General features: G+C 37.1%; 1 protein-coding gene across 1 annotated transcript in view; it reads left to right on the forward strand.

The window, feature by feature from the left end:
- The window catches only part of LOC124556750 (synaptic vesicle glycoprotein 2B-like), a 267,673-nt gene that overhangs the window by 220,861 nt on the left and 24,095 nt on the right, over positions 1–22,717 (forward strand). Inside the window, exon 9 of the mRNA XM_047130748.1 lies at positions 8,933–9,217. Within this exon, the coding sequence (XP_046986704.1) occupies positions 8,933–9,217 (285 nt within the window). The remainder of the gene's footprint in view (positions 1–8,932; positions 9,218–22,717) is intronic.

The following is a 22,717-nucleotide window of genomic DNA, read 5'->3' on the forward strand; positions in this document are numbered from 1 at the left end:
CATGAATCCCAAGCAATATTTTTGATGCCATTCTGTTTATTGCTTTGTCACTCAACAACAGATCAAGATTTATATTTTGACATATTTTGCCAAACTGCATATAATTTGTTTTATTTGCAATTAATGTCAACTGGTTTGTATTGAACCAAATGTGGACATTCTTTATTACTTGATCAGTAGTAGTTTGCAGCATCTGCTTTTGTGCACCTATTATCACACTAGTGTCATCTGTGAATAGTATGGCCTTTGCTGCTCCATCTGAGGTGTGAAAGTCATTTATATAGACAAGGAACAATAAAGGACCTAGATTACTGCCTTGTGGCACTCCTATTTCCACTTTTTTTTTTTTTGCATCTGCTACTAAATTTATTTTGTTGTTGGAGTAATCTGACATCAGTCCTACAATCTGTGTTCTGTTTTGTAGGTATGATTCAAACCACTTTTTCCCTGTACCATGAATACCTAACGCTTGGTAAAGTTGTATTTCAACCCTGCAGTGTGTAAGACTGTGAACAAGGTGCACAAGTTATGTAAATGCTTTTCTGTGGATCACCCATTATGATGATGTCATTGAGATAATTGATGCACCCCATAACAGACATTATCAGTTGTTCCAAAAAATACTGAAATATCATTGAGGCCATAACCATACTGAATGGAAGATGCTGATATCAGTACAATCCAAAGGACGTGTTAGTTACAAGGAGCTCTTTGTAGTCCTCATCCAATGTAACCTGTAAATAAGCTTTAGATAAATCAGTTTTGGAGAAAAACTGGCCTCTATTGAGTGTAGCCAATAACTTATCTGGATGGGGCACAGAGTAGCTGTCAATGATAGATTGAGTGTTAACTAAAACTTTAAAGTCCCAGCGGAGGGGAAGATGACCAGTCAGATTTTTAACTATCAAGGGGGGAGAGGGGGCGGGGGGGGGGGGGGGGGGTAGACAACTCACTCAATATAATAGTTTGTACGATCCCCAGAGACATCAGTCTGTGCAATTCTGATTTCGCTTCATTATGCAAAAGATTTGGAGTAGGATAGGACACACATGAAGAAAGCTTGACCATGCTGTTAAGTTCCAGGGTAATGTAGGCCACAAAATTAGTGGCACAACCTAACCCATCCAAGGAAAAAGACTTGAACTCAGAACACAGAGAATCTAACTGCTGGCAAGGGACCTGCTTGGAAACTAAGGTAAACCATATCCAAAATGGAGAAACCAAAAGCATTGAAAGCATCCAGCTCAAACAAATTTGTTGTACCAGCATCATCCACCACCAAAGAAGTCAAGCAACAAACAACAGATTTATACATACTGGGAGCCATAGATTGTCCCAAAATTAGAATATGCTGGTTATTGTAACTTACCAAATGTTTAGTGACTGGAGACAGTGCCGGAATCCCAAATCCATATAAGATTATGAGTTCAGTAAAGTCACAGCTCTGCCTATGTTGTAGTCTGAGCATTTTTTCCATTACTCGCACTTTAATAAACAGTTTTGTGATTTGTAAACACACTGGATACCCAGTTAACATCCATGTCCATATCTGCGGGAGGGGTCTGGGAACAACACACTGATGCTATCTGTCCTTTTTTTCCTACAGTTGTTGAAAATCGCCCAGTGCTTGTGGTTGTTGTTTGGCATGTCCCTCTCCAGTGCAGCACTGCAGGAAGCTGCATTTGTACAGCCACCATGTTCTCCTCCTGCAGAGAACTGATGACCAGAAATGAGAGCCACCATGGCAATGTCACACTAAGGCTTAGTCTGAGCATTAGCAGCATATGATGCTTTAAAAGGATGAGTAATATTTAACACTTCAGCCAAAGATGGATTCTTGCACTGCAGTGCACACTAACACAATCCTTGTCAGGAGAAAACCAAATGATGGCATCAGGAACAATAAAATCAGCATAGGAACGATGATGATCTTCAGCAACAAAGTGACATATGCAACAAGGGCCAGGAGTTCAACCAGACAAGATCGATAAGACTGGTGGGGCTGTTTATGGCAAGATAGAACTCTACATGCATTGCAATTCTATGTGTGTATTTACAGTGATAATTGGACAACAACTTACAGATTTTGTCAAACAAAAGCAACTTGGATTCTTGAAGTGAGTTTAACAACAACTGGCAGATCTGAGGAGAAATCCAAGAAAGCAACAAAGCCTTATGTACAGGGTGACAAGTATCAGGCTATATGAAAGAAAATCAGCATAACTTCTGAACAGTTTGTGTTGGGACATTAAAACTGCATGGTTGGTGGCTGTGAATGATGGGAATTAGTATGTATTGTATGCTTTGGTTTAGCAGTGAAGCCCACTTTCATTTGGATAGATTTGTCAATAAGCAAAATTGGCACATTTGGGGGACCAAGAATCTGCATTTCATGATTGAGAAGTCTCTTCATCCTCAACAGGTGACTGTGTGTTGTGCAATGTCCAGTCACGGAATAATCAGTGTGATATTCCTTGATGGCACAGTGACTAGTGAATGGTGTGTGAAAGTTTCAGAAGATGGTTTCATCCCCATTATCTGGAGTGCCTCCCCCCCCCCCCCCCCCCCCCCAATGAACCATAGACCTTGCCGTTGGTGGGGAGGCTTGCATGCCTGCCGGCCAGAGTGGCCATGCGGTTCTAGGCGCTACAGTCTGAAACCAAGCGACCGCTACAGTCGCAGGTTCGAATCCTGCCTCGGGCATGGATGTGTGTGATGTCCTTAGGTTAGTTAGGTTTAATTAGTTCTAAGTTCTAGGCGACTAATGACCTCAGAAGTTAAGTCACATAGTGCTCAGAGCCATTTGAACCATTTGCACTTGCGTGCCTCAGCGATACAGACAGCCGTACTGTAGGTGCAACCACAACGGAGGGGTATCTGTTGAGAGGCCAGACAAACATATGGTTCCTGAAGAGGAGCAGCAGCCTTTTCAGTAGTTGCAGAGGCAACAGTCTGGATGATTGACTGATCCAGCCTTGTAACACTAACCAAAACGGCCTTGCTGTGCTGGTACTGCGAACGGCTGAAAGCAAGGGGAAACTACGGCCATAATTTTTCCTGAGGGCATACAGTTTTACTGTTTGGATAAATGATGATGGCATCCTCTTGGGTAAAATATTCTGGAGGTAAAATAGTCCCCCATTCGGATCTCCAGGCGGGGACTACTCAGGAGGACGTCATTATCAGGAGAAAGAAAACTGGCGTTCTACGGATCGGAGCGTGGAATGTCAGATCCCTTAATCAGGCAGGTAGGTTAGAAAATTTAAAAAGGGAAATGGATAGGTTAAAGTTGGATATAGTGGCAATTAGTGAAGTTCGGTGGCAGGAGGAACAAGACTTTTGGTCAGGTGAATACAGGGTTATAAATAAAAAATCAAATAGGGGTAATACAGGAGTAGGTTTAATAATGAATAAAAAAATAGGAGTGCGGGTAAGCTACTACAAACAGCATAGTGAACGCATTATTGTGGCCAAGATACACACAAAGCCCACACCTACTACAGTAGTACAAGTCTATATGCCTACTAGCTCTGCAGATGACGAAGAAATTGAAGAAATGTATGATGAAATAAAAGAAATTATTCAGGTAGTGAAGGGAGACAAAAATTTAATAGTCATGGGTGATTAGAATTTGATAGTAGGAAAAGGAAGAGAAGGAAACATAGTAGGTGAATATGAGTTGGGGGTAAGAAATTAAAGAGGAAGCCGCCTGGTGGAATTTTGCACAGAGCACAACTTAATCATAGCTAACACTTGGTTCAAGAATCATAAAAGAAGGTTATGTACATGGAAGAAGTGTGGAGATACTGACAGGTTTCAGATAGATTATATAATGGTAAGACAGAGATTTAGGAACCAGGTTTTAAATTGTAAGACATTTCCAGGGGCAGATGTGGACTCTGACCACAATCTATTGGTTATGAACTGTAGATTAAAACTGAAGAAACTGCAAAAAGGTGGGAATTTAAGGAGATGGGACCTGGATAAACTGACTAAACCAGAAGTTGTACAGAGTTTCAGGGAGAGCGTAAGGGAACAATTGACAAGAATGGAGGAAAGAAATACAGTAGAAGAAGAATGGGTAGCTTTGAGGGCTAGTAGTTATCCTTGGGTGACAGAAGAAATATTGAATTTAATTGACGAAGGGAGAAAATATAAAAATGCAGTAAATGAAGCAGGCAAAAAGGAATACAATCGTCTCAAAAATGAGATCGACAGGGAGTGCGAAATGGCTAAGCAGGCATGGCTAGAGGACAAATGTAAGGATGTAGAGGCTTATCTCACTAGGGGTAAGATAGATACTGCCTACAGGAAAATTAAAGAGACCTTTGGAGAAAAGAGAACCACTTGTATGAATATCAAGAGCTCAGATGGAAACCCAGTTCTAAGCAAAGAAAGGAAAGCAGAAAGGTGGAAGGAGTATATAGAGGGTCTATACAAGGGCAATGTACTTGAGGGCAATGTTATAGAAATGGAAGAGGATGTAGATGAAGATGAAATGGGAGATATGATACTGCATGAAGAGTTTGACAGAGCACTGAAAGACCTAAGTCGAAACAAGGCCCCGGGAGTAGACAACATTCCATTAGAACTACTGACAGCCGTGGGAGAGCCAGTCCTGACAAAACTCTACCATCTGGTGAGCAAAATGTATGAGACAGGCAAAATTCCCTCAGACTTCAAGAAAAATATAACAACTCCAATCCCAAGGAAAGCAGGTATTGACAGATGTGAAAATTACCGAACTATCGGTTTAATAAGTCACAGCTGCAAAATACTAACGCGAATTCAGTACAGACGAATGGAAAAACTGGTAGGAGCTGACCCTGGGGGAAGATCAGTTTGGATTCCGTAGAAACGTTGGAACACATGAGGCAATACTGACCCTACGACTTATCTTAGAAGAAAGATTAAGAAAAGGCAAACCTACATTTCTAGCAATTGTAGACTTAGAGAAAGCTTTTGACAATGTTGACTGGAATACTCTCTTTCAAGTTCTGAAGGTGGCAGGGGTAAAATACAGGGAGCCAAAAGCTATTTACAATTTGTACAGAAACCAGATGGCAGTTACAAGAGTCGAGGGGCATGAAAGGGAAGCAGTGGTTGGGAAGGGAGCGAGACAGGGTTGTAGCCTCTCCCTGATGTGGTTCAATCTGTATATTGAGCAAGCAGTAAAGGAAACAAAAGAAAAATTCGGAGTAGGTATTAAAATCCATGGAGAAGAAATAAAAACTTTAAGGTTCGCCGATGACATTGTAATTCTGTCAGAGACAGCAAAGGACTTGGAAGAGCAGTTGAACGGAATGGACAGTGTCTTGAAAGGAGGATATAAGATGAACATCAACAAAAGCAAAATGAGGATAATGGAATGCAGTTGAATTAAGTTGAGTGATGCTGAGGGAATTAGATTGGGAAATGAGACACTTAAAGTAGTAAAGGAGTTTTGCTATTTGGGGAGCAAAATAACTAATAATGGTTGAAGTAGAGAGGATATAAAATGTAGACTGGCAATGGCAAGGAAAGCGTTTCTGGAGAAGAGAAATTTGTTAACATCGAGTATAGCTTTAAGTGTCAGAAAGTTGTTTCTGAAAGTATTTGTATGGAGTGTAGCCATGTATGGAAGTGAAACATGGACGATAAATAGTTTGGACAAGAAGAGAATAGAAGCTTTTGAAATGTGGTGCTACAGAAGAATGCTGAAGATTAGATGGGTAGATCACATAACTAATGAGGAGGTATTGAATAGAATTGGGGAGAAGAGGAGTTTGTGGCACAACTTGACTAGAAGAAGGGATCGGTTGATAGGACATGTTCTGAGGCATCAAGGGATCATCAATTTAGTATTGGAGGGCAGCGTGAAGGGTAAAAATCGTAGAGGGAGACCAAGAGATGATACACTAAGCAGATTCAGAAGAATGTAGGCTGCAGTACGTACTGAGAGATGAAGAAGCTTGCACAGGATAGAGTAGCATGGAGAGCTGCATCAAACCAGTCTCAGGACTGAAGACCACAACAACAACAATATCCAAAGTGACTCTGATTTAAACAAGATAGGGTTCATGCAAGGCAGAGCTCAATGCCATTGAAACAGGAGAGTGTTTGATGTCCTGGAGGAGCAGTTTGGAGACAACATTCTGTCTCTGGGATACCCAGAGATCACTGGTGTGGGCCTCTATTGGCCACCATATTCTCTGGATCTGAACACATGTGACTCCTTTTTGTGGGGCTATATTAAATACAAGGTGTAGATCAATAACTCCAATACCATTGTTGAGCTGAAAACAGCCATTCAGAAGGTCATCGACAGCATCGATGTTCCGACACCTCAGCAGGTCATGCAGAATTTTGCTATTTTTCTGTGGCACATCATTGACAAGGATGGCAAGCATATCAAACATGTCATAACCTAAATCTGAATATCTGTAGTGACATTTACATGTTGAACAAAGTGTTTGCACACTGTAGTTTGTAACTAATTTACATTTTTTTCATATAGTTCAATAATTGTCACCCTGTATGTTTGCATCCGTGAAACCAGAAATGTGGAAGTGTTACTGAAGCCACTTCTCATAAGTCTCCCAGTCTTCAGCCACATTATCATAAGGGGGAGAGGGTGGCTGGTACACCAACAGTGTGGAAGCCTGCATAGTCAATGTGGCTAACAAGTTTTTGATAGAAACCATAAGAGGCCACTGTCACTGGAGGAGAGATTGGAACACTGCCTCTATGGACAGAAGAACTGAAGGAACAGCCAGACAGACTGAGCACACAGAAGTGAACACCACAAGTGATGCCAGTTGTATCTTCCTGTAAGACAGAAACAACAGCATGACCACAATGAACCAATGGCATGGAAACCTGCATAGTCAATGTGGCTGACAAGTTCACAATGGCAACCATAATAGCCTGCTGCTGCTCAGTGAGAGATTGGAGCACTCCCTCCATGATCAGAAGAGGAAGAACAACCAAATAGACTGAACAAACAGAACAATACACTCATCCGCAGTTGTATTGTACTGCAAAATACAAACAATAGCAAGGTCACAATGAACCAAACAACAGTTGAGAAGACAGACATAAAAATAGAAACAATCTAGGTACTAATACAAGCAGTTGCTGCCAATAAGTATGAACACAATGTGAGAGTGAATTCCTGCTGCACTGTGCTTGTGAAGAGGAGGGCTCCAATAGATGGTGTTGCAGATGATGCGTCATGTGTACACGTCATGTGCTCCTCCACAGGTAGCCTCTGGTGGCCAGCCCGTACAGATGCCATTAGCAGAACATGCTAATTTTAGCAGAATGGCATCCTGGCACTGCAGAATGTATCCAAGTATTATGTACAGGGTTATAGGAGATAGAACTGCAGGAATGCAGTCATGTGATAAATTAAGAGTAAAAATCTGCCTTAGACTGCAATTAAGTGACCTTCAGTTTTATTTTAATGTAACAGATTTTGAGGCTTGTAGCCTCATATTCCAATGTACCTGATTCATATACATAATACACATGTGGTCAATGTGTGATATGCTGACCTTAGCACCATATCTTTCTGACATCTGTTGGTCTGCAGTAACATTATGACACCAAGATATCTTCCCAGTATTACCATTTCCCACATCAATTTGATGTGTATGGTAAATATGAAAATGAGGCTAGAAGCCTCAAAATCAATCTTCTTAAAATAAAATTGAAGAGAACTTAATGGTAACCTGATGCAATTTCATTCTTACTTTGTAGTCATACAAAATTTTTACAGATTTTGCATATGTCACTGTTGTGATTGTCATTATGATTTTCATAGTTTAAAACAATACACACAATTGCCTTCTTCAAACTCTGAAATTGACATCCATGAATTCTTCAATACAGTTATAGCACATTCTTGCTAGAAGAGTAAAAACATATATATTTTCACTGAACCACACTCCATGCTGAATATATACCTGCCTTTATGTTTATTGTAAGCTTTTAACTAAATATACTCTGGTGTTTGAAACTGTGTGTAGGGAGTTTAAAATTTTCTCTGTGACAAGTGCTGGAAAGGGAAAGTTTAATGCATATGCATAAGAAAATCAAGAGCTCGTAAATGTACAGGGAAGTATTTTAAATTTCTTAGGCCAGCATGACACCCTCTGTTTGGCAGTTCACATGCTCCTTACCATTTTTTTTCATACTAGTAGCTTCATGACATTTATTGAGTTCTGCCAGAAGATTGTGCCAAAACAAACAACTGAATCAAAGTAACCGTGATAAATTATCTTCCTAGAAGCCATGTTTGTGGCACCTGACTAAATAAACATTTCTAATGCCAAGTTATTTAATTTATTTGCTAAGTAGTTTAAATGCACTTTCCAATTTAAATTCTTTCAAGATTTAGTCTTTACATGATCTACTTCTGTGACTTCCAGCCATCATCTTGGTATTGGTGACATACAGTTGCAGCTCATTTTGATGGAAACATGATTAACATTTTTCTAAAGTATTTTCAACATATTTTGGAAAATTTTCAGGCAATTCATGTTCAGTTAGAATATTAATGTATAATCTGCAACTAAAACTGAATGATTATCAACAGTAGGGTTAGGTCATTTACATGGGATAGAGAGAAATATTATGGAATTCAATGGAAAATTATTTTTCAGTCAGAGGAGTAATTACTTGAATTTAATGTCATAATTACTCTTTGCTTCCTATCTTCCAAGTATGAGGTTAACCACTCTAAACCACTACCCCTGATCTCATACATGTGTAATGTCGTAAAAGTCAGGAGACATTTACTGAACTGAATCCTTATGTCAGATAACAGCTTCCTGTGATCATTTACCATTATTTAATGCAAAGGCCATCTTTTATGTAAATTCACTGATGACCCACACTATCTATAAACGTGCATTGATACATGATTGTACATACATTTTCCTTCTTCCAGGTATTACGGCTTGACTGCCTGGTTTCCAGAATACATAAAGTTAATGAAAAATGAGGAATATTCAAATAAAGCTCAATATACAAATGGTAAAAACTTTACAAATTATACATTTAACAGCAGTATTGAAAATCAGGTGTTCCATGACTGCATTTTCAACAATGTTCAGTTTAGCCACTTGACTCTAAGTCATGTGATATTTGAAAACTGCACATTGGACAACGTTGAATTTACCAATATCAAATCAAGCAGGACATACTTTAAAAACTCCATAGTCAAATATTCCAGGTATATGTATGTTCCTATTGTATTTAATTTATATGGATTTTGTGTGTGAGTGTGTGTGGGGGGGGGGGGGAGGGAGAGAGAGAGAGAGAGAGAGAGAGAGAGAGAGAGAGAGAGAGAGAGAGAGAGAGAGAGAGAGAGAGAGAGAGACACCTCAGTAAAATTAATTTCTATAAGTAGTTTACTTAGACATTATTTATTATTGTAACTTCATTAGATTATAACACATGCCTTCCTCAGCTATGTCCAGTTGTTTTCATTCTCAGGTTCTAATGGCTTCATTGTTGACTCTTAGTCTAACCTACATTACTTCATGATACCAACATACAGTTTGCTTAGTTATTCCAATACCATGATCAGTCACATCTTAACAGTAATGTACTATTGATAAAGCACAGATGATACTCCAAATAACTGACATAGCATGCTACAATGGTATCTATTGAGATTATAGGCATAACAGACTCTATTAACCACTAATTTCATATAGGCAGGACTGCCAGTGGGAGATTGGAGATATTTTGTGAGATTTTAGGGCTTCCACAAGAATGAATTTGGAATTATATTGTAGGCAGTTTCAAGTAAGGATGCCACATGCTGAAGATGAGCTAATACTGACAGTTTTTGTTCCATACTGCATCAAAATGTCTAGCAAAACAGAGAATGTAATCCAGAGGTGTGGATCGAGAACAGTACTTCAGCTCACTCTGAAGGTATTATTTATTTGGTCGATGTGATCTGATATTATACAGTGTGCTACAGATACTGAACAACACAAAAAAAACAGTGGCACAGCAAATAAGACGTCAAGGCTTTACACAGTTGTGTATTTTCTTCCATATATTTTAGACTTGAGATGAGCTTATTGAATAGCTGAAAGCCCTTGTGGGATGTTTCCTTTTGATACAATTGTGTGTTAGAATTTAACACATGCAGGTTGAAATTTGTTGTAGTGTTATACTTGTGAATTTCACTGATTTTCTTAAGTCTGCACTTAGTTGACACTATGTGGTTTTCTAAGAATTTTACTATCTCAAGAATATTTAGGCAAGGCATTGTCAGGATCTGTATGTTCTTAAAACTAGATTTTCAAGAGTCTCTATTTTTGCTTACATTATCATGGCAAGTGTGTTGTCTCATTAACATATAATAGTTTCTACAGCTACTACTGCTATTAGCGTCATTACTTTAATTATAAATTTTTGGCTTCTAAATATCACATTTTTCTACATACACTGTGTTGCCAAAAATTTCTCCACAGTCCATTGAATGAGCTCTGTAAGTCATCATGTCATTCATCAAAAATTATGAGTGGAGGAACATCATCACAAGTATATTTTCTGTTGGAATGAGATGAGTAAATGGTAAGATGTTATAGCAGGATCTAATAAAAATGTAATCAAATTATAAAAAAGAGTAATAAAGAGACATTATGTAACTATGTAAATGAGAGAGAGACATCTATATTTAAATGTGTTGAATTACAAGTAGTAATACCTGTGGATACAGACCTACAAAACCATCATTTAGTTCCCAATCACAGCATAATCAAACCAGCTTCCTACAGAGCATTTTTTTTTTTTTTTTCAAAACTGTTCTCTATTGTTATAAGTTTTGCTAATCACTTATGACAGTACCTTGTATCTCTTATTTTGCCTAAGAGGTGATGAGGTATGAACTTTTCATCAGATCCTGTGTAGAAGTTCAGTCGCCGTGCACTTACACAGATTTCATTTCCATGTTGCAGAGCACTTTTTCTGTGAGGCTCTTTGGAACACAACTGGAAATCATTTCTGATATGCATTTTTCTCTTCTGTAAGTCATATATTATTCACTTCATGGAAGTACATATTTTTAACATTAACTTCAAAACGGAATGCACAATTGCAATTATAGATAGTATGAGGCAACATTACCTCCCAGCTCCATAGTTCCCTGGTAACTGACAACTCATGGCTGGCAGTCCATGATATCTGCCTGGGCTCAACAACCACAACAAGAAGAACTCAGCTCAGAGATGTACCTATCTTATTCAAAGACTACTAATGACTCATTCTTAATCTGAGACACTACAGTTTTCTCTGGCGTTCTCACGCTCAAGTTGAATATATCTGTACACTATTTCAGATTATTTAATTTAATCACATTTCATTGAGAAAATAAGAGTAATGAAAGAAAGAATTGTGTATATAATTTGCCCTTCAGAACCAGATAATTATTTCATGTCATTGCAACCTAAAGTCTCACTTCAATGTGGGTGAATGTGCATAGGGCATGATTGTAGAAATTTACAAGTATAGACATTTTACAGAGTTATTTTACAGAAGTTTTACATACTCAAGTCCATTGTTCTTAATATTATCCCAGTTATGACTTTGGTAAGCTTAGGAAATTAAATGAGTAGTGAATTTCATTGTTTTCATCAGCTATCAGAGATCCATATCAACTGCTACAGTGAATTTCAGTGTTACATCTGCTATAGATGTCAGTGGTAGAATTGTCTATTAAGAGGCAATAATACTCGTGTTTCATAGCCATGCTGGCAGACAGGAGAAAATGATCATAAAAATGTGCCAAATTGCTCAGAGTGGTGTAAATGCAGTTATAACTCTGTGGAGCATGGAAATAAGATATTATGAAGGGATAGGTTGAGCTACCTGATGTGTTACTTTGATGTGCTGTGTGTGTATGTATCTGGTGAATACATGCCAAATTGTGTTTATCAGAAAGTCCTGTCACAATTCAGTGTAGTTGGTGTGATGACTTTTTTGTACTGAATGTTTGTTTGGCGATGTGTGGAAGTACATGTTTTTTCGAATACTATATTTACAGTTAATACGTTCTTGAAAAATAATGTAGAGATTTTTCCAGATCTTCTTATTTTTTCCCTTCCATCAGCACTGTATGCTGAAGTCAGCTTACTTTGATTCAGTATTTGTAACACATAATTTGTGTCTTCTGTAAGTGTAACAAAGGGAAAGATGGCCTAGTGGTAGTATTGAGATATGTATTTATGAAAGAACTGCTTGGTGCTTCTTTTCATTCCTTGTGTTTTATCTCTCTTATTGAAAGGGACTTCTAAGCAGACTTCAGTACACTCATTTGACAGATCTATCCCATCATAAAGCTCAGGCTGTCTTAGGAGAAATATATGATCCATACTGTCAGAAATACTCATCATATCTGTGATTATTTTAAGAGCTCAATTTGATTGTAAATAACATTTATTGTGCATATGAAACTTTTTGGAAAGTTTGTATGTTAAGAAAAAAGAGGGAGCGATGCTTGTCATGTCCATGGCATTTAATAAAGTTCACATACCAACTGAGTCATGCCATACAGTGGGCACATAAGCGAGATTATTCTTTCTTGGTTGAGTTCAGTTTTGTTGAACCTTGAGTTAACTGAACTAAAGTTGCTAAGTACCATCTGTCCTCTGTAACCCAAGGCTCTGCTTCAGCAATAGCAAGGCAGTACATTGGTGAAATTTTGTGTACCACGAGCAGTAGGAATCTTGGCTTAACCACCCATACTACAACAATGTGGCAAACCTGTATGACAAATACACCAGTTTCAGTGCGTGCTATGTTCTAGTAGGTTGGGAACAGCCTCTGGGTCAGCTACCAAACCCCAGTGAGATAAGACTTACCTAGGTAAATGGGAGACTCTGTCTTGATCGACCCTTATTTCCCTTGATGCGTGCAGAATGCATAATGGACTTTCAAATGAAAATTGAGACAGATGCAAAAAAGCAAACTACTGTTTATTATTTAAAAAGTAATCATCATAATCGTTAATTCATTTATTCCATTACGAGACAAGATGGCTAATGCCTTCATCAAAAAATGTTTGTGGCTGCCTATGGACCCATGATTGCACCCAGGCGAGCACCTCATCGTCCAATTCAAATTGATAACTGCAAATGTCTTTCCTCAGAGCTACAAAAATATGGAAAATGAATGGTGATAGATGGGGACTCTATGGAGGATGTAGAAGGGCTTCCCAACAAAACTTTCCACCCACATGTTGCTAAGGTCATTTTGAGTATGCTGCAAATGATTTACTGGTAGCCCTTACACATCCTCCATACAGTCCCACTCTTTTTCCATGTGATTTGAATATTTTTAGAGCCCTGAAGAAAGACATTTGTGGCTGCTGATTTGCTGCAGATGGTGAAGTGCATGTCTAGATAGAATCATGGTTCTGTAGGCAACTGCAAACATTTTTAAAAGACTGGCATTGACATTTATAGTCCAACAGGGGAATAAATGTATTGTGATTACATTTGAAATAATGAACAGTTTACTTACTTTTTTCTGTCTGTCTTCTTTTATTTGCCTGCCCTTTATAAGTGGTTCTTGTATCAACTATATACACTGTCACTTGTTTGGTTGGTCCTCTGGGCAGTATTAAGAGCCAAACAACAAAGGGACCTCATGTGGCTTGTCCACTGAAGAAGGCTATCAATACTAGAGAAAGTACTGCCAGTAACATACCACATCTTGGGGAAATAATGTTTTCACTGTTATCAAACATGTGGAAGCAAAAAATGCATTGCAGCAGTACAACCTTCGACTCAGTGTCACACAGGTCAGCATTGGTTATGACCACAGCAGCAACAGGATGCATCACACCAGGATCCCTGTGCCACCATCCATCTTGCATGTACTGCTTTGTCCAACATGAGCATGCCACATGCCCTAAGTGTTGGGCAGCTTGCAACAAGTTTTGAAAGAAAGCCATCCCAGGTTTGCATCACCCATATGAAAAACTTTCAAATGTTGGCATAACCATGTCTTGTAGGAGTCCCAATCTTGAGCTGATTCATCATATACGGGAAAGGGTGATGGCCACACTATCAGGAGAGAAACCTGCCATGAACATGCAGATGCCACTTGATTGACAGCGGTGGTGAGAGCTTGCTGTTGTTCTGTGAAAGCTTCCTGCTGGGCAGTGAGACATTGGAGTATTTCTTCCATCAAGATGCTTGTCAGGTGACTTAGCACTGACAAAGGATCAGCATTTGAGGCCATCTGCAGAACAATTCTACTACCATCAATGTGCATTTTGCATAGGGACCATGTAGATAAGATGCAAGAAATGAGGGCTCATACAGAGGCTTTTAGCCACTCATTTTTCCCTCACTGTATTCACAAGTGGAACAGGAGATGAAATGACTAATAGTGGTACAAGATACCCTCCGCTGTCCACCATATGGTGGTTTGCAGAGTATTCTCATAGCTGTAGATGTAGATGTAGGTGTAAATGAGCAATATTTTCTGAATCTGTGCTGACTGTGTGGCAATAGATCATTTTCTTCGAGGTAACTCATAATGTTTGAACACAGTATATGTTCCAAAATCCCACTGCAAATCAATGTCAGTAATATGGGTCTATAACTCAGTGGATTACTCCTATTTCCTTTCTTGAGTATTGTTGGGATCTGTGCAACTTTCCAGTCTTTAGGTATGCATCTTTTGCTGAAAAAGCAGTTGTACATTTTGCTAAGTATGAAGCTATTATATCAGCATACTCTAAAAGGAACCTAATTTGTATACAATCTGGACCAGAAGACTTGCCTTTATTAAGTGATTTAAGCTGCTTCACAACACAGGGTAGCCACTTCTTTTCATGTTTGCAGCTGTTCTTGATCTGAATTCTAGAATATTCACATCATCTTTTTCAGTGAGGGAACATTGGAAGACCTTTTTTAGTAACTCTGCTTTCACAGTAATTGGTAACATTGCTGTTGCTGTTGTGCTTACTACTGATGTACTTTACACATGACCAGAATCTCTTTAGCCTTTCTACCAGATTTTGAGACAAAGTTTTGCTGTGGAAACAATTAAAGGCATCTTGCATTAAAGTCCTTGTTAAATTTTGTGCTTCTGCAAAACATCCCCAATCTCAGAGATTATTTGTTCCTTTTTCGCTGTTTCTGCAACAGTGTTCTGACCTATTTTGTGTACCATGTGGAAACAAATTTACATTCCAGTTCCACACAACCATCTTCAAAACAACCTCATTGTGACTGTTTGCAATGATTGTAGTGTGCAGTCCATATAAACCTGAACTACTTTAATGAGTCATAATGTTTGAAACAATAATGGGACATATTTGCATTACTAGATTTTAACTTGTGTTTTACTCTACAATTTAATTTAATAAATGTATTCCCACCAAACACAGTTACTATCTATTCAAAAATTAATTTATGGGACAGGAGTGGCCTTTGATTGATTGCTAAATTCATCTACTGTGTACCCTAAATCCTATAATGAACAACAACATTTAGTAATGTAGAATGAAAAAACCTGCTCTTTTGCAGGCAGAAGCAGCAACTGCATGCTATTTGTGTAAAATTTACTGGCAACCAATTAGAACTAGTGGTAATCTATTCTCATTATTATCTAGATAATTATTTGTAGATTACATTCTTCATTTGAGTTGTTGGGGTGAAATGACTTAAGTAATAATATTTCTAGATTAAATATGATAATGGAAAGTCTTGAAGTGAAGGTAACATCTCAACAAACAATAGAAATGTGGAGTCATCAACAGGCACATAAACAAGACAAAAAACATTGGTAGCTTTCAAATGAATCGTTTTTTTGAGCTCTAAAACAAACACACGCACACACACATACCCCCCCTCCCACACACACACACAAATAACTGGAGGAAGGATTGGGAAAGGGGCTGACAGATGGGAAGGGGCAGCAGGTGCACAGGATGGGAATGTGGGAGGGAGATGTAACAGGTGCAATACAGAATGTGGGATATGAATGCTACATGGGCATTGGCAACAGTGCATTTGTATAGCAATTGATGACAATGATGGGGAGGAGGGCATTGCGAGGGGGGCCAGAACAGAGAAAGGGGAAACTGCAGGAAACAGGCATGGATCAAGGGGCATGGTGGTCATAGGGTCATAATTCCACAAAAGATATTTCATTAGAAATGTTTATATGTTTACAAATATAAATTTTTAAATTTTTCAACAAACTTTCAGATAATTCAGTAACATGAAAACTAAGAGTCATGAAAATGACCATAAGTTCTAGAAATCATATTCTTTGTTTACCACTGGACACTTTTCACTTTCTTGCCCATGTTGATGATCTTGCATACTGAATGTCTGTGGAGAGTATTCCAGCCGGTAAAGGCACCAGTTCATAGACTGACCATATGTAGTGCCAGCAACAAATCCAGTGTAGTACAACAGTCCACAGGTAGAACTAGGCCACCAAACCTCAGGAAATTGAGAAAGCCAAGAGGGAAAAGCACACATCCTGAAATTCAGAAATGACTGAAAGAGACAGCATTCCCACCATTTATGTGATCACGTACCGTTGGTTTGCAGACATGTGTTTACAGTCATAGTACCAAGTTAAATGTAATAGTGAATAAACACTTCACTCTTATACTCTATCAGTTTTGGTATTGTGAAAGTTGTGAGAGTTTGTCATTATCATAGTTCGTAAATCAATTACATGACCCACATACTTCTCAAAGTTTTGGATGAATGCTTTAAAATGCTGTAGTTACCTGAATTACAGTTTCTTAGGATTTATGCTAGAAATACGTACTAAGTACTGGTATCAACATATAAAATTCTTGTTATTATTATCATAGGCATATTTACCTCATAAATTATGATATTTGTAACACACAAACTACCTCTTGTTTCATTCATGCAATATTTTCTAAATATAGCTCTTTTACAAATGTCAACCAATGACATAAAATGTGACAGTGTCCAGTTATATTGGTGTCAGATAATGGTGTTAAAATAATGTTGAATACTGTTTATTTTTTAGTTGCAGGGAATTAATTGAAATCAATTTTGGTATTGATATCTTGTGTGAGACACTATGATGTTAGTGTATAAAATGAATATTCAGTCAAATGTTCTGTATAAATGCACTAGCATAGGAAATCTGTAAACATTTTGGTTAAGGTGCCAGGTACTGGTATCCACACTTATATAGACTACCTTCATGGAATCTTTGTTCTTTCCTGTAATGTTTAGACTGAATTCAGTTGCACTTGGGGTATTTGAATGTAAGCTGCCCAAAACATATTGATGACAAGACTGCTTAAGAAGTATGAATAACAACCTGTAGTTAATTTTCCTACAATTCTAACTCCAGTTTCAAGTATCCTAAAGGACAGTATTTTTGTAGAACAAGACAAAATATGCAGTCTTTGCATGTGTTAAGTTCTGAGGCATGTCAGTGGCCATTAAATTACTATTAACTTGCCATGAGCAAGATGAATATTTGCACGTATACAACTGAACCTTGTTAGAAATAAATTGATCAATAAATCTGAAAAAAAAAAACAGGTCTTTAAATCGTGTCACCAAAATGTAGACTGATAGCAAACTTAATGTGCAACAGATTTCAGTCCCAAATATGATTTATTTCAAAACCATATTACAAGAATATTCAGAAATACCTTTCCAAAAAGTATTTTTAGTAACTAAACAAACAAATTAGAAAACAAATGAATAGTGGTGGGAGAAAAGATATCTTTCCAACAAAAGTGAGAACTGTAGTTTACATAAAGAATTTCAATTATCCTGGTCAGCCAATAGAAAGTAGTGCTATATAATATTAAGTAAAGTGATGAAGAAATTTAAAAGCTTTTATTGGAATAAATCAGAAAACTGAAGAATATAAAGTAAGACCTGAGTTTCTCCTGGCGTATACAACTTTCAAATAATTTGAAAGAATGAAGAATATAAAGTAGTTTGCTGTGATTGACAATTGCACAACCAAATGTTGTTTTAAACATTAGTTAAAAACAAATAAGCAACTAAGCAATGACAACAGAACTCTTCACTGACCACATATCGAGCATTGTTAGCAAATAAGTTGCAGTGTCTCCTTAAAATAAGCCATGGCAGTAGTGAAACACTATTTTCCAAATCCTCATAAGAAAAGAAGCCTATCTCCCACAACCATAAATAAAATAAAAACAGTTAATGTCTGCACCTATACTCCTCAATCCACCTTATGCCATATTGTGTCCTATTATTGTTTTTCTCCTTTCCAGTTCTGTTCATCAGTGATGCACAGGAAAAATAACTCCCAGTGAATGTCAAAATTAGCTCAAATTTCTTTGGTTTTTACCATCATAGTTACCTCTTTAAAGAGAAATGAACACAGATGTAGATAACATTTCCAGTAAACTTTTAAAAGCTGTACTAAGAAAAACTTAGGAGACATATTTAATGCTTCTGTAAATCAAGATGCTGTCCCTAACATGAAATTTTCCATGGTGAAGTCTCTCTATAAGAGAGGAGTTAAAATAGAAACCAGAAATGATACAATTTGTTATTTGACTACTGTTACTAAAGTCGTTGAGAACTAGTATGTGCAAGAATTGTGAAACATCTTGGTAACTTTGACATTATCGCAAAACACATATGGCATCTCATAATGTAGTGTACATAACTGAAGCCATATTCTTATTATCCAATGATTAGCCAAAAAGAAACTACCAATTAATAATTTTTTTAATTTTTGTAAGTCTTTAGACTGCATGACTCATAACTATACCATTGTTGCATCAGAGTGAAGGTAGGAAACTGGCTGAAGTCCTAACTCCAAAACAGAAAGCAGGACATGGGTTTCTGCTGTTGGTTTTATATGTAGGTGTTAGTTAAATGTCTTATCTGTGCTTTAAAATGTGTCCACATTTCACTATGTTTGCTGATGTTTCTAGTATTTTGTTAGATAGCAAATCTTCCACCAATTTATAGGCTGATTCATGAACATTGTTTTCAAAACTTCTGTGTTCAGGGTAAAGCCAATATCAATAAAGCTTTCCTCACAAAATCCCACAGAAGACTCATATTGCACATGACAGTGAGCAGGTAGCTGCATAAATTCATTTGCATCCATACAGTTAGAAGGCTTATCTGGGAACACTACATATTCTAGAATTTCAAAAGGTTATCATCAGTAGCATTTATCACTGCGAAAATTTCAAATATTTGAAACATCGTGGTCACAAAGGCTTGTTATCTTAGGTATTTGAACTCTGTATTGTGTTATGATATTATTATGTATGGAAATGTACTTGATCAATAAAGTCTGTCGTCTGTTCTATTATACAATAGTTTTTTATCATATTAATTTAATGCTCAAGATGAACATTTGTATAAATAAATTGCATGTTTTTCATGTTTTTGTCAATAAAATAAAAATTCTCATTTAATAAATATGTTTTTACATATTTCCTGATGACATGAAATTCATTTTTTTCTTTGATCTCTTGTGAAAGTCTAATGTATGATTTTATAACATTTTATGGGAAACTGTTGTGAGTGTCAGCTCTGTTTTTATGATTCAGACGTGAATGTTGACTGGATAAGATCACATGTTTATGTACTGGTATGTTGGTTGGGTACTGATAACTGTTTTTCTTTATATATATTACTGCTACTTTTTATTATGATTTTATAGCCATTTTCTGTCATTTGAAGATCAATTGGATATTCTGCACATTTGTTCTCCTGAAGCAGCTCATGCTGTAGGGCAACATATCTTGTGTATGATCTGATAGAGAAATGGGCATACCCAAGTTATGCTGCTCTTCGGCATGAGCTGCTACACATGTGAACAGCATCCTGCCAAGATTTGCTTTTGCAGTATTGCAATATGCTCAGCCCTTTTGTGTAATTTGAAGACCAATTGGATATTCTGCACATATCATCTCCTCAAGCACCTCACGCTGTAGGGCAACATACTTTGTGTATGTAACTGGTTGGGAAATGGACATACCCAATGTATGTTACTCTGCAGTATGAGCTGTCGCATATGAAAGCCATTGTTTGGAGTAAATATCATCCAGCTGAGATTTGCTTTTCCAGTACTGCCAAACGCTCAGTCTGCATTAGTTGTGAGTCAGCATGCATTTCTAGAATTTTTTTGTTTTATGTGTATTTATAAGCTTGTCTTTCACTTTTAGATTGTTATTACTGAGTGTTCTGTTTATGTGGAAACTAATACTATTTTTGTATTATTTAGGCTTAATGTGTTGATTTGTGTTCACCTGGATACATACCTAACTATTTCTTAAGTTTTGTCCTATAGTATATCTGATAACATGTTTGTTACTGTATTCTGGGTTCACAGTGTTGATGTATCTTGTTTGCAAAATCAGTCAAATATAAGCATATATACATAAATAATAAAATGTAGTATATAATTTTGATCTGTTGTGAATGGCAGACATCTCCTCACAATTTCCAAGTCTTAATAGATGCTACATTTATTAATTTTGTTTGTCTCCTCAAAATGATGTGCAGGCTTTTGTCTACAAAGGTAACTTTAATTTAATATTTCAGAATTTAACCTATAGTCACTTCATTTTCTTATCACAAGACAGTTTATAACTATCAAAGAGGCTTCTGGAGACAAAGAAATATAATATTCACCAGAAAATTGCTGAGGTCTTCTGTGTGTTAAAATGGGAAAAATCATCTGAATTTCTCTCAGCAACTGTTTATAACACCTACAATCACTTCTACAAAGATGTAGATCAGTCTTAACAAAAGTTTATTCACTAGACTGAAAAATATGGCCAAGAATTGTGCACTTAATTGATGTGATATAGATCTGTTGTTCAGATAATTCACATTGCAGAACATCAGGTCAATAATAGATTATATTCTTAGTAATAAGGAAGTGGCTAATTTGGTATTGGATGCAAGAGTGTTTTGAAGTCCTGAAACTGAATCCGGGTGAGCCCCATATGGATAACACCAAGATGGCATACAAAGAACTACAAGAAACTGACAATGAATAAAGAATTTGCCTTTCATGTCAGCCTTTTGAGAGATTCCAGTACACTTTGGTTATACCAAAATTGACATGATGTGTTAATGAAAGTATCATGTATCAAAAATAAAGCTCAAAGGAAAATGGAAGGCTCCACCACACATTCTAAGAGAAGCTACTGATCATAGCCTTGGCAGAAAAGCAAAATAGTGTAGGAAGGAAGGACTGAGAAAATGTGACAATGATGCCAAAATGGTTGTAAAAGACATACAAGGAGCAATTGTGAAATATCTGTCAACAGCTGGAAGATGGAATAGAACATCATAGAATGAGAACATTCATGAAAAGAAAAACACATAGAAAACTCAGAGAAATTTGCAAAGACTTCGTGGCCTCAATTTAGAACATAATACTCACAGACCCCAGCCACAAATGTTCAAAATGGTTAAAAATCTGAACTTTAAGATAAAAGAGGCTATGACAGTAAATCCCATATTCTTACTTAAATGGTTGCAATACTTTCGGAGTCTATGGTCTAAGGCACCAGAGCCTCTTTACAATCCAACTCTGAGGGAACCGTTCAAGAGAAACCATCTCTAAGTGTAATTTTAAAGAAGTATTAAACAAACTAAAAAGTAATAAAGGCCTAGAAGAAGATTCAGTCAATCCTGAGCCGTTGAAATATGGAAGAAAATCCTTTATAGACAAATTCCTCAACTTCTACATATGATTTGATCAGGAGATGATATACCTGAGAGCTGGACTAAATTGACTGTAATTCTTATCTTCAAAAAAGGAGAGCTGAAAACTGAGATAATTACAGAGGAATAAGCTTATTGAACTCTGCATACAAAATGTTTGCCAAGAACATCTAAAATAAATTATACAGACACTACGAACCTATCATGGTTTCCATTGAACTGTAAACAGAAAAACATAGAGGACTCAGTATAGAAACAAATATTCCCTTGACTGACCCTGAAAAAGCTTTTGATAAAGACAACAGAAAGAAATTATTACAGATTCTACCAGATGTTCATGTTCCCCAGCAACTTATCTATACCATAATATATATAAAATTTCCAGAACAAATTAAATCTCTGTCAAGAAAGAGAACAAATTATCAGACTTGGCAGAATATATGCAGGAGTATGACAGGGATGCAGCCTTTCACCATGCTCATTTGTTATATATATGAATAAAGTTATCCAAGAGTGGAGATAAATGCAACACAGCTTCATTCAAATCAACAGAAACACAAAACAGGATGCTTTACTTTTTACAGATGATTTAGTTCTTTTCGTAGCTTCAGAGTATGACCTACTGTGTTCTCTGCACGATTTTCAGATTATATCCAAGAAATACAGTATGGATGTCAACACAAAAAAGTCTATAGCCTTCTGTGGAAAATATCCAGTTCAAAGCAAAATCTGTTTGAGAAATAAAGTTCTAGAAAGAGTGAATACATTCACATTCTTTCTGTCATAAACAGACCTATCTGAAAAAGCCACCAGGTATTCAAAAACAATGGGAGTCATCAATATTGTAACGAAACCTTCCCTAGCCAAGAAGCATACCAGAATATGCCTTTACAAGACCTTAGCCAGACCTGACTGTGCTATGGCAGCAAATTGTAAACAGCAAAGGCAAATGATGTGAAAAGACTAACATCCTGCAAAAAAATTTATACAGATATCTGGTTACACCAAAT

The sequence above is a fragment of the Schistocerca americana genome, chromosome X (genome assembly GCF_021461395.2).
Source record: "Schistocerca americana isolate TAMUIC-IGC-003095 chromosome X, iqSchAmer2.1, whole genome shotgun sequence".
Taxonomy (NCBI): Eukaryota; Metazoa; Arthropoda; class Insecta; order Orthoptera; family Acrididae; genus Schistocerca; species Schistocerca americana.